Raw genomic sequence first — 14,159 nt, forward strand, 5'->3', positions numbered from 1 at the left:
GAGTCTGGCAAGGAGGGAGAGAAGAGAAAGAGAGCAATGGGGAGGGCAGGCTTGCAACCCACTTTCAGAAGCTTCATGACCCACTTCTGGGTCGCAACCCACAGGCTGGAAAACACTGCTACAGTGCATGTGTGGCTTGTCACTCAGTATTTAATGAGGGCTGGGAAAGAGAAGAAGCAAGGAAGACTAGCTTCTCTAGCAGAGGAGATGGGTAGTTGGGATGGGAGCTAGGCTGCTGTCCTCCAAAATCCACTGCTTGAGGCTATTATCTCAGCTGCCCTCATGGTATTTATTTATGTCATTATTTATGTCCGCCTTTCTTACTGAGACTCAAGATGGATTACACAGTGTGAGATTAGTACAGTCAGTATCAAGGACAATTTCATAAACAATGCTATAGGGCAAATAAACACAAGTTTACAAAGACATAACATCAGCAAGAATCCAAAACAGAGTTGAAGAAATGCTAAAACAGAACACAAGCAACTTGCATTACTGTGCTTACTGATTTGGATCTCTATTGACGTGATACATGATAGAGCACACATGTTTTTTTCAGTATGCAAGCCTATTTCAGATCAGTATTCCTGTAAGTCCAAGTACATGTGGGAAATTGATGCAGTATTGGCATAATTATATGCCAAACAAACAGGGCTTTTTTTCAGCGGGAACACAGTGGACAACAAACAACAGATAGTATGTAAGGCAAGTGGTGAGGTCTATGGGTGAAGTCTGTCAGTAGGTGTTCTGACATCCAATCTAAAATTCATAAACTACTTACCCATTTCTATTTTACAGACAAGGACACTGTAGTGATTAAAATGCATCGGCAGCCACTTGTCAGAGTAATTGTAAATATCCCATAAGCCATCCAAGTTAACACCGGCAACAAAGTTATTATTCTTTATATAAGGTCTCCCTAGTCTCCACTTATTGAAAGACGGGTATGTTTCATCATACCACTTTAGAAGCATATCTATAGGAAAAATAGATAAAAATGACAACACCAAAAATAACATACATCCAATCAGTATGAATAGATTCTAAGTTTAGAAGAGGAAGGATGTTTCATTTATTAATGTCATTTATACGCCTTTCTTTCCAACAGGAACCTAAAGTAGCTTACATTGTTCTCCTCTCCTTCATTTTATCCTCACAAGAACCCTGTGAGGTAGGTTAGGCTGAGTGTGTGTGACTGGCCCAAGATCACCCAGCAAACCTCTGGGGAAGAATGGGGATGCCAACCTGGTCTCCCAGATCCCACTCTGACACTCTAATGACTTCACCACACTGGCAAGAAATTAATAAGTGCCCTAGGGTGCCACACCAGTGGTTCATCTTGTTCAGCATCCTGATTTACATAGCAGCCAATCCCTTTCCCTGAAGGGCCCACAACAGGGAATAAATGCCAAGGCCTTGCCTTGATGTTGCCTTCTAGCACCGGTATTCAGAGGTTTACTGCGTCTAAATATGGAGATATTTAGCCATCTTGACTAAAAGCCATTGATGGACCACTCCTCATGTATCTGTGTAATCTCCTTTTAAAGTCATCTATACTCATGATCATCACTGTGTCTACAATTTAATTTCTTGATGAGTAAAGGGACACTTGTTCATCCTGAATTTATTACCCATCAACGTCATTGGGTGTTCATGTGGCCTGCACTTTGGATAGGGTAAGGTTTTCTTTCCTTCTTGAAGCAGGCTTGTTATTTTTGAGACAAAATTTTCTCAGGATATTACATTTTAAAGTTATTCTCATATCAAAATAAACTCCAGAAGAAACTAGAGTAAAAATCTACACACACACTCACACTCATAATCAACACACCAGATTTTTAAATTATCCAGATAATACTATGAAACAGATATGATTTAGAGACCAGGGGTTCTTTCTCACTGGACACTCTCCTTTTCTAGGTTACAGTGGCAAAGAACTAGCAAACTATTGCTTTGGAGATCCATCCTATTATGTGCAACCAGCTGATTAGAAGTTTCTGCCTATTCATCAAACCATGGTTTACCATTACATATGAACTGGCAAACTATGGCATGCATTTTCTCTGCAAACCAAGAGTCCAAACAGTGGTTTAATTCTTGTTTTCAGGGAAAATGCAACATCATAGTTTGCAGAGGTTTGGATGTACTGTTACATCCAAATATGAACCCAAATATACCTGATTATATGGTTGGACACAATGTGACAAAGGTGAGAGAGAACAATACATAAGCTCAAGGGTTTCTCAGCCTCATTCATGAGCAGCAAACCGTGGCTTGCTTTTGCATTTATTTATTCAAAATAGTTTCACTCTTCTTTTCTACTATGGACCCCAAAATGGATTTCAAGTCCTCATTTAGAATAATATAATCATAAAACAAAACAAACAAATGGAATAAAACTCTCAAACACAGCAACCAGATGAAACACAACATAACATAGAATCAGCTTGTCACTTGGTCAGTTTCCATGAAAAACATGAGCAAACAGAATGCGGCTAACCTGAAGCACTCTTAACACTGTTGCTGGATAAAGCTCAGACTCTCTTCCTAACCCATCCAAAGGGGTTAGGAATCATCCAAAGGATGATCAGTCCTGTCAACTCTGATGGTACTGAATACCAAGCAGAAAGCCAGAAGATAAATAAGGAGAATACTGCATCAAGATTAGTGATTTTTTTCACTTCTCACTGCCTAACAGGTGACTGACAGTGTAAGAAATGTTAGATGATGAGCTATGAATGCATACTGGATGCTAGAGTTGCACTGTAAAGAAGAAATTTGTTTTCTTCTTACTTCTTATCACAGGCTTCAAGAAAAAGTCTTACTATAAAACTGTAATTTCTATACAGTGGACAGCTTAGTGGAAACTTCACAGTTGGAAGCATTTTGCCTACACTGAATTAAACTGAAATTCCTGGAATCTGTTACTATTCCAGGAAAACTTTTCCTGCAAAGACTGCATATATCTCTTTCATATTGCATACTTAGCTAAAAATAACAACTACGTTATTCTACAGCAAAAGAAAATTTGGAAGGTCAAATATTTTTGTAACGTCAAAATTTTTTAAATTGAATATTCTGAAAAAGCTGCATTTAGGAAAACTCGTTAGAGTTTTGTCCCAATGTAAATGAATCATCTTCTGAAATACAAAACATGAAACAGTTACTCTGTGAAATAAATGAACACTGTGCTGCTCTAAAGGATGAATGTTGAGCAGTAGGTTGGCTGTATTTTCACTTGATGGAATAGCCTACTTGCGGACATCGAGAAGGTACCTATGCTGATGCTGCTCTAGAATCTGTGTAACATTGATTGATTTAAAAAGGTATTTTTATGAAGGTACAATGCTGTTATTAGCTTTGCAATGAACACGTTTAAGGTTTTATTTTGTGTTTTTATTGGATTTATTTTGGTTTTAAATTCGTTATTTTAGCCCACTGTTGAGTCCTCGGTAGGAGAATCACAGAATCATAGGGCTGGAAGGAAACTCTAGGGCCATCTAGTCCATCCCTGACAGGTAAAGTATCATAAAACAGTCACTTTACTTCACTATATCAATTTGTTAGAAACTAAAATTTCATTTATGTCAAAGCAACATGCGAACCTCCTGTCAACTGAACTCAATCCCAGCAGAAATCAGGGTCCTGTCATTTCAAACCTATGTCCTGTGGAGACTGGGAATGTCTTATAGGCAGATCTACTAAGGACTTCAGGTGCTTATAATTTTATATGGGATCAAATTAATATTTTCAAATGAATTACAAACCATCAGCAACTGTATTTTAAAGTTATTGTTTGTCTAAAATAAATTAGTTTTTGTAAACTGCTTTAATCCCCCAGCGGGGAGAAAAATGTGACAGAAATATTTAAATAAATAAACTTTCATTTAGCCTTTGTGTTGTTCAGATTTTCATTAACTGCTGCAATTCAGATAACCTTGAAGAAAGGGAAATTTTATTGAGCACTTCAATGAGTTCATCACCTTTCTCCTGATAACCTTGCTTTTAAAGCCATATTAGCTTTTCTTTATAATTTTTTAAAAATGTTTTAGCTAAACCAACTACAATCATTTCTCTCAACAAACAGAAGTTGGCTGGAAATATTTTTATTGCAATCTTAGTCTTTGCATATTTAAGGCAGGCATGCATGTAACAACAGATATAAAAATAACTTACAACTTACCGTTCTTATCATAAAGTAGACCTAATCGTACCCAGTTAGCAAGGCCACTGAATGAGTGAAGCTGCTCAACAACAAAACTATTTTCTTTCTCATCCTTGATACTCAAGACGGAGGCATTGGCATCTATTGAATGATTTTTTAAGAAGTCAATAGTTGGATAATTTACTATGAACTTCCTGACAGTTTATAAAGTTAATCCTTTACTTAGTGAATTCATCAAAAAAACCCAAAAATATTACAATGCAATTCCAAACTCTTAATTCTATAGCTGTTGGAATGCCCAACTGTCAACCAAGAGAAAGCTATCAGTGAAATGTGGGGAGGTAGTTATCAGCCAAACTATATGATACCACATCCCTGAGCCCACTGTGGGGCTGCAACAACATTTTAGAGCCTTTAAAAAAAACAACAACAGTAACTTAAAATTTCCCCAGAGGCCTGATCATGCTGGGGACATTCTATTGTCTATTTTGGCCCTCAGCAGTTGCTGCCACTAGGAGAAACTGGGGTGAGGGACTGCAGATCCCTACCAGAGGGAGCCAGAAACCATTAGTTGAAGTGTGTGTGTGTGTGGGCAAAGCAACCATCTGCTCACTTCTAACAGCTGCACCCTGATTCAGCCGCCGCATGGAATCTCCCTCTCATATGGACCCCTAACGCCTCTCCCATTCAAGGGCCATGGCCTCTTACTACCGCCAAGCCCTTATCTTGGTTGCCTCATATGTGGCTTTCCCCTGACAGCTGCTCTGTTTATGGATGAGTTCAGGAATCATGTGAATCCATTATTTACTTTAACCACAGGTTAAGTTAGCGAACCCAGGATTCAGCTCACTCAGAGTGGAACTACAAGTGACAAAAGGCACAGATTGGACACTTGTCAGCTTCCCTCAAGTTTTGATGGGAAATGTAGGCAGCTTGGTGGAATGTTGGACAAGTGACAGTTGAAAAGTCCATTGGATAGTAGTCAGAGAGCCAAGCTGCAAGACTAGGATGCCTACATTTCCCATCAAAACTTGAGGGAAGCTGACAAGTGTCCAACCTGTGCCTTTTGTCACTTGTAGTTCCGCTCTCACTCAAATGCTGGTTTGTCTCAACAAATATTGGTTTCATTGCCTTCTCCCTGTAGCCTAGGAGCACATCACTGGCAAACAAACCAGGATTAAAGGAAGGATGTCTGCATTCATACACCACCACAGATGGTGGGGGAAAGTGCTGTCAAGTCCCAACAGCTTTACAGAAACCCTGTAGGGTTTTCAAGGCAAGAGACATACAGAGGTGGTTTGCCATTGCATGCCTCTGCATAGCTACCCTGGTCTTCCTTGTTGGACTCCCAACCAAATACTAAGCAGGACTGATGATACTTGCAGCGAAATCCTAAACAGACTTACGCCAGTCTAATCCTATTGTTTTCAATGGGCGTGCAATGGAGTAACTCTGTTTAGGATTTCATTTTTAGTTTCTGAGATCTGACAAGATTAGGCTAGCCTCAGCCATCTGGATCAGGGCTCACCATAGTTAATTTAATACATTCATGGCTTTGTGCATTTTCTGAACTGAGCCTAACAATGCTAGAGAAAAGTAAGCTAAAAGTCAATTTAATTGCCATTGTCATCTTACAATAAATTGCATAGCCATATATTAGGAAAAACCTACTCAGGAACTTACAGCCACATACTTGGTAGACAATTGGTTGTTGTGGATTTTCCAGGCTGTATAGCCGTGGTCTTGGCACTGTAGTTCCTGACGTTTCGCCAGCAGCTGTGACTGGCATCTTAAGAGGTGTAGCACCAAAAGACAGAGATCTCTCAGTGTCACAATTGGTAGACAATTGTGTGGAAAAACAATAGTTTGACCACGGGACTCACTGAAACAGCTGCAGTAACCTGCATGACTAAGAGTGTCTCTACGCAAGACACCTCAGCGGGTGTTCGTTAAGTGTAGGGAGATGCAATGTTAGCCAGGAAGCACAGTTTAACAAGACAGCACAGGTGGAGACAGCTCCTCAGAGGGTTTGTCAGTTTCATCTTCACCGCTCCAAAGGTTCTGTCAATTTCATCTCTCCAGTCTAAAACTGTGTGGGATTGCAACCAGAGGGCAGTGAGGAATGGAAATGGGGCTAGAGCTGCCTTCCAGAGCCGGGCTTGGACCTGGAGAGGTTATAATGGGCTGAAGTTTCCCTTCTGGCATTTCACAGCCCCTTCACACAGGTCCAGTGTATAGCAAAGCCTTTGCCCTGCGACCGGCTCTGTCCTTTTAAACTACCCTTCCCAGCTAACACTGCATCTCCGGACATGTGTTCATCATGTGTCAGATGTCTTGTGTAGAGAGAGTCTATGACTCAAGAAAAAATAATGGAGGCTTGAATAGCAGAACTAGCTGCTTGCTGCCTCTGTTATTCTGTACACAGTCCTATATTTGAGTACATAATCACATGTAGACAATAAGCAGATCTGCAGGTACCCTCAGGCCCCAAAGCAATAAAAAATCATATGAATATGAGTGTACAGAAGAAGGAATTTAGGAGCTTCTTACACATTGTCTTGCATAAATGGTGAGCTTCATTGGATTTCATTTCCTTCCATCTATCCTTTGTTATCACGAATGCATAACAATTGTTTTGGAATGGAATCCATGGTGTATTTTTAACCTTATGTGGACATTTAATAGACCCATATGTTTCTGTTTCCACTGTTTCATCTGAGGAAAAAATCACATTCCTTTAAGGCATTGTTTAATAGGTGGTTATTTAATATGTTGAATAAAATAAGTTTGCTTAGAGTGCAGCTTTGATCAGTGAAAATTGGTGGGATTTTTACCAGTGAGGTCAATCAGGTTACGGGTGCCATCTTAGGCACTATGTGGTCTTTACTGACCAATGGAAATCTGATATTTATGATTTACTTCATTTTTACCCCACTTCCCCCCCCCATGGGGCCCCAAAGTAGTTTACATCCTTCTCCTCTCCTCCACTATATCCTCACAACAATCTTGTAAGGTACATTAGGCTGCAAATGTGTGACTGGCCCAAGTCACCCAAACAAGCTGCCATAGCAGAGTGAGGTTTCGAACCCAGATCTCGTAGATCCTAGTTCAACACGCTAACCATGACACCACACTTTTAGCGGGTGTGGTTAAAAGGAATGGGAATGCAAAATTAAATTCAGGTAACAAACTTTCAAACCTGTCTTGTGAATCAGTTTTTAAACTAATAAAAGTTTTGGAGGACATGAAGGGATTGCAGTCCTACTTTCACTATGGCAACTCCACACCATACATGCCAATCCACTGTATTCTTTTCAGACACGCCACAACTGATGTCCACAAAAACATGGTAGTACTTTTTGAAAGGGCAAGATCACTCCTACCTCTTTAATTCTTGTCTGAAAGTGACACAAACACACTAAAAGTTGGAGCCAGATTAAATTGGCAGTCTCTACCCCTCATGTTGTTCCTTAGTGTTCCCTATCAGTAAGCTTTATGTGGGAGGAAGGAGAGTTCCTTTCTGTTGCTGGAAATTTTAGTTTGGATCCAATCCTAACAACTTTTTCATCTTCACATGTCACACAGCAAGGCTACTCATTGCCATTCACTTGTCATTCTTTTTTCCCCTATTGGACATTTCTTACTTTCCCTCTCCCTCTTTTCGAACTTGAAAGGTGCAGGCAAGCGTTCTTTTCAGCCAGTTACTGGTTATATTCCTAAATTCCCTGTGTTACCACTGCTGCTATCTACCATCTGCATCTTTCTTATTGTCACTAAGAATACGCTCGCTATCTACACCCACAAAATGTTCACAGTTGTCCCTTCCATTACCTCCTCCTCTTCACACTAGCTCTAGCTGGGACAGAAGTCTCTGGAATGCAGAAAAGTGAGAGAAGGGGGCAGGGTAACATTCTCTGTGTTTTAAAGACAGCCATGCCAATGGTTACAATTCGGTTAGAGCTGATGGACAACTTAATTCATGGGGGGGGGGGCTTCTCCCCTTGCAATTTAGTCTTCAGCACTGAGTTGAACTTGTGCGTGCTTAAGCCAGGCAGTGCAGAGTAACAATTTTTTAATTTTCATTTTTTTAAAAAAAGATTGAAGAACACTTGACTTTTGAATCACAGGATAGGAGATTTGGGTATTATTGCTAGGACAGAAGCAATGGAAGATTTGCAATGGAAGATTTTCAGCTCAGGAAACAATCTTAAGGAGATATGTTTCCCTCTTCCCTTTCCAGAGAGAATTTCAGCTCAGTTTCTAACTATGTTTTAACTTTAATAGTATAGGTATCCAGACATTGATGATAATTAATAGAAACCAGATTTCCTCATATCTGTGGCTTAGAAACCTACTTCTAACCATGTTTTATGAGAACATCATGCTTTGATGCACATGCAACGATAAATCACAGCAAAAGCTGACCAGGAAAGGTGAGGCAGAATTCATTCCTGAGAATGCAGGGAGGTGAGTAAGTACGCAATGGAGTTGCAAACCATGGTTTGTGGAACCAGAGTTATGCACAAACTGCATCTAAATGATTCACTAGAAGCTATGAAAGGGCACTGTAAATTCATATAAAATCCAAATATTCTTTCTAGTTTTAGAGAATGTAATGAAATCTTTTCATTTTATTTCATTTCCAGTTTTTCTATATTATCGTTCAACAAAAGTACTTTCCATTGTTTAAAATAAATAGTATAAATTAAAAATTGGATGACTCCTACTTCCTGGTAGATAGCAAACAGCTCCTGGTTTTTCTACAGCACATTCAGATGTTTTCCAGAATCCATCACTGTCCAAGTAGACACAGTCATCTGCATCATCATCTTCTTCTTCAGACCAGTAACTAAAACTAATGTGCTTTCCATCTGACCACTGATAGTGAATTCCATCCTAGAGGAAAAAAAAATAAAGACAACCTCTTAGCCCCATAAAACAAAAGTTGACAAAATGTAATTCCAAATGTAATGGACTTATATTTATTAAATCTGTGTCGAAGGGACTGCCCGGTTTGTCCAATGTAGAGGGTGGAAGGGCACTGTTGACATGTGATGGACATAATTTAATGGAAGTAAGTCTGACATCAGAAATCACAATATTCAAAAACCAGTGGGGGAACATTTCAACCTTCCAGGACACTCAGTTGATGACCTAAAAGCAAGATGGGTAGCCATGCTAGTCTGTCTGTCACAGTAGAAAACAGCAAGAGTCCAGTAGCACCTATAAGACTAATAATCCACCTGGATTGAATTGAGACCTAGGTTTCTTGTCTCATTACCTATCAAACTATCAAAAGAGTTTATTGTCTATAGCCGTAGGCTGTCACAATTCACCAAACACTGACTAATAAACAATTAAGTCCCTTATCACAGTTTATATAGGTTACTAAAATTAATTAAAACAATACAGTATGCCAAACTATCCCAGGGATCATGAAGCAGCCTCATTCAGTACCACCTTAGATCTTATCTTTTTGGCTGTGAGTGCGAACTGAGAGACTCTATAGGACACATGATTATCAGTGTCAGATAACAAAAACACAATCTTCTCGATTTCAGAGTATATGTTTGTCACTGATAGGATTCTAGCCAAAAATTTAGCTCTGGGTACACTATATAATGGACAATAAAGTAGGTAGTGGGAAAGGTTCTCCACTGTAGGTAATCCACAAATGCAGGTGCACTGTTCCACAAGGGTGTGAGAATAACGTCCTGCCAAAAGAGCTGTCTGCATCATCTGGAAGTGCAGAGCAGTGAAAGACACTCTGAGGTTGTAATGAGAAATACTGGCTAGGTAGGGAGATCTTGAATGGTCAAATCTGATTAGTTTATACCAAGGAGCTGCCTTAGATTTTGATACTGATAGCCGATCCATCACTGCATCTGGCTTATAGATCCACTCCTTAAATGGGAGGTTGTTGGCTGAGACCTCTAACAGGTCATCCAGGATGGTATACCTTTGCAAATGGTGGATAGAAAGCCAGGGAGTGTGGGGTCTTTGGATAGTAAGTAATTTACTGATTGGCAACTTAAGGAATCTCATTACCTATGCTGATTTGTTTACACCTAATCCAATCATGCCTGCGATTGTCATTCACTGGCGATTGTCATTTGGCTTCTGAAATCACTCCACTCTCCAAGATATAAGGACAGATGGACTCACATTCTAGCTGTATCTGAAGAAGTGAGCTGTGTCTCACAAAAGCTCATACACTACAATAAATGTTATTAGTCTTATAGGTGCTACTGGTCTCTCACCCTATTCTATTTGTACAAATGGACAGTGAACTCTACGCTAAGCCAAATATTTGAAAGAGCCATCACCTGTACCTTGCAACAAAGGTGCAGTGAAAGCCTGTTGCAGGACACATGTTCATGGAGACCTTAGAATGATGTAGTGAATGGCATTGATTTTGAACTCTGGAAATCCATGTTCAGATCCCTGCTTTGGTACTGAAGCTTGCAGCCTGGCCCTTGGCAACTCTTGATTGATTAGGACATAAACACGATGAAGATCAGCAAAAGATAAATTGCTTGTATAAACAACTGCAATTCAGATCTGAGTTATGCTTGAAGGGAAGAGGGGATTTAACCTTTCAATTCCCACTAGATTTTGTTAATCACAGCTGAACTCTCTATCATTATGATTTCCAAAGAAAAAAACCATGCCTTTTAAAAACCAGCCTTTCCCCCTTTAAATACTGAGGAGTGTGATGTGCCTGATTTCAATCTGCAAAACCAAGGAGGAGGTTGAAAAGTTAAATCCCTGTTTTATTTCTCCACAACTCCAGATCAGAATCATAGCTGCATGTCCAATTTACATTTTAGAAAAGGCTGTGATTGTGGTGTCACATCAGTTTGTGCTCTATCCTGTTCTATTTCACAGGGGGCTATTATGAAACTAAAAACACAGCTCCAACCAGCATTCCTCTGGTGAAAATGGAGGATGGAGTTTCCTCTGACCACCACTAGGGGAGTGCGCTTCGGGAATCTGATTCGGGTAAAATACCCGAATTGGACCCGATCCGGAAAGCTTCCCGAAGCATTCATAATGTTTTGGGAATCTTCGGGTCAAGTCGTTTAAATGCCTGTTTCCCTGCCGCTGCTCGCAGCGGCAGGGAGAAAACCCAGCCCCCTGAATCACTTTGGAATGCTCTGAATCTTTACAGACCATTCCGAAGTGATTAAAATACCCGAATTTCCAAATATTTTTCCTGCTTTGGGTAAACCTGAAGCAGGAAATCCCAATATTTTCAGCATGCACACCCGTAACCACCACTAAGAAGGCTGGGCTGGAAATCATGGGAACTGTCTGAACAAAAGCTCTGTGGGATGGAGGCTGCAATGAGGGGAACTGGCTGAGACTGAACACAAATGCTGGCTGGATCCAACCCAGTATGAGTTCCCTAGAGGAATAAAGGCACACAAATTGAACAAATGTATACATTACACTGTTGACTGTAGCTTTTGTAAAGTTAAACTTAAGTCTTGTAGTATAAGTTATCAAATCTATGTATGTGTGGAGCTAATCAAATGATTACATGTCTACAGGATAATCTTTCCACCTGCAATTGATGGTTTTTTGAGACTGTTCAGCACTGATTTAAGTGGGACTGAATTAACTTTCTCTCAGTTGCATCGTTAGCTTATCTTAAAGAGCAATAGGTTTATTATTAGCAATATCACACATGTTAAAAATAGAAATGACAGCAGCAGCAATAAACTAACATTTTAAGTATCTTAATACATTTCCTCATTCCTAATGGGTTATGTCCAATGATCTATCTGTGGAAGATGAATTTTCCTAGCTTTTCCTTCCTTTCAGCAGTCCTGACCCTGGGAAAGTTAATTCCTGGGCCATGGGATCTAAATGGAGTAACAGCAACTTTGGTCGGCAGGCTGCAGTGAGGAGTGAAAAGGAGTCGAAATCACTCAGTGGGTCTGCTGGCAGAGAAGGCCGGATAGCTGATTTTACCCCATTCCCTCTCTTCATCTTCCTGACCTGCACTGCTAATACTCCATGCAGATCCTTCAATTCCAGGCCTCAGCTTTCTGGAGGATGAAAAGGACAGCTGAGGAGAAGGGAAAGAGGGGAAGAGCTGTGATCCTTGCACAAGTGAATCAATGGGTCCAACCTTAAATTTCCTTTAGCATTTAAATTACCTGTGTTGAGAGAGCGAGCGAGCGCAAGAGCGAGAGAGAAACCTTAAAAACCTTACATCTTTGCTGGAGAGTCCGATCCACAATGCAGATTGATGATGGGCAGCCTGAGCCGCCAGAAAAGCCTGCTGGTATTGCTTTGTGATGCTAACCAGCTGCATATTGTTCAGCTGGCATTCCTTTAGGGCATCATACCAGGTCAAGTTCTGCAGAATTACGGTATATGTGACATTTAAGTAGTTCTTGGTGATATTAAGCATTTCTTGTGCTTGGTCCTTAACAGGCACAGCATCTAATGAGAAAACCAAATATGTGAACAGGACAAATGGCATTATTCATCAAACAGCTAATGTTTGTTTACACTCTTTCTTAAAAGAACTTTATGGCTGTAGATTTTATTTTCAAGAAGTGAGAGGAAATTTAATGCGTGCTAAGTTCACTTTGTCAAATACAAACATGTACTGCATATATGCTGTGAAGGAATTGTGCCTAGCTGTTTGGAGAGCACCACAGATTTCTCTCTTCTCCTAACACAGGATATTCATTAGGGATACTCACCTTCCTTCCTCTGGCATATAGCCACCGCTTGGGTATCAGCACAAGAAGTCAAATTCCAAGCCCCGATGTACAATGAGTTGGGATTGTTGAGCAAAACACCACATTGGTTGGTCACTTCCTCATTAAATACCTGGGGTTGGGGAAGTATTATTGATACATTTTATCAACTATTCCAGCATATTCCATAAAATATAGTGAAGCAGTATTGTGTTCTTTACTGTGGTATGGATCCTGCCAACTTTTTTGCTCAAGCTTCCCCCATTTCCTTCCTTATTTCATACCCCATCCCATGTGGCTTTTGTCCATGAAGGAAACATGATCTCCAGCATAGACGTTTTGGTGATTGAAGGGTACTCCTGCCTCCATTTTTCCCCAGCAGAAAAGGTGGCTGGAGCCAACCCTATGTAATTACACTGATATTTTTGAATTATCCAAAGAAGCAATACATTATAAAGTGATACGCTACTGGGGAAATGAATCATTTTTTTTTACAGCATTATGCAGTTAAATGGGTCTCAAAACGATGTGTACACTCTTTGCTATTCCTATGTACTTTACCAAAAATTCACGTGTAAGATATTACCCATAGTATTATAGTTACAGTCCTTGCCACAAAGAAAACATATTAAACATAAAAACATCCTTCCATATCTCAGTTTCTGTATAGGAAGCAGTCAACTATGCACCAAATATGGAAGGTTGGACAGATTTAATTTTTTATACTTTTTTGTACTTGTCTTTTTATCTTTGCCCCAAATCTGGAACAATCAAGGTTATCTGGGTCTTTTATTTACTTTATTTACCAGTCCACCTTTTTTACTCAGATTCAAAGCAGATTACACACTGTAAATCAGCAGGATGAAACATCTGATAAGCAATATAATATTACTAGGATTACAGAAACAAAGCACAAAGTATTAGACATGATATGTTAATACAGAAAATGGTATCACGGAAGTATAAAGTAATGCAATGAAAGCATGATAATACATACATACAGCAAATAAATAATGCATACTATATTTAGTGGTATAGTTCACAGTCTCATTCCCTTTGTAAAAGCTCCTTCTTGAATGGTTTCATTAGAATATAGCCCTATTACCTTTATAAAAAAACCCTCCTGAACAATTATGCTTTATATAGGTTGCAGAATTACAGAAACATGAAGACCTTCCTGAACTTAAACTGGCTATTCTACAAGGCAGGGATCACAACAGAGACTGCATTTGTATAGGCAGTTACTCTACTCAAATTATAATGAAAAAAAAACAAAA

General features: G+C 39.7%; 1 protein-coding gene across 1 annotated transcript in view; it reads right to left on the bottom strand.

Moving 5' to 3' along the window:
* LY75 (lymphocyte antigen 75) overlaps positions 1-14,159 on the bottom strand; it is a 126,467-nt gene that overhangs the window by 61,669 nt on the left and 50,639 nt on the right. Inside the window, exons 24-29 of the mRNA XM_054970110.1 lie at positions 12,886-13,015; positions 12,387-12,619; positions 8,893-9,061; positions 6,716-6,880; positions 4,184-4,306; positions 782-976 (exon numbers count right to left, since the gene is read on the bottom strand). Of these exons, the coding sequence (XP_054826085.1) occupies positions 782-976; positions 4,184-4,306; positions 6,716-6,880; positions 8,893-9,061; positions 12,387-12,619; positions 12,886-13,015 (1,015 nt within the window). The remainder of the gene's footprint in view (positions 1-781; positions 977-4,183; positions 4,307-6,715; positions 6,881-8,892; positions 9,062-12,386; positions 12,620-12,885; positions 13,016-14,159) is intronic.

The sequence above is a fragment of the Eublepharis macularius genome, chromosome 2 (assembly GCF_028583425.1).
Source record: "Eublepharis macularius isolate TG4126 chromosome 2, MPM_Emac_v1.0, whole genome shotgun sequence".
Classification (NCBI taxonomy): domain Eukaryota; kingdom Metazoa; phylum Chordata; class Lepidosauria; order Squamata; family Eublepharidae; genus Eublepharis; species Eublepharis macularius.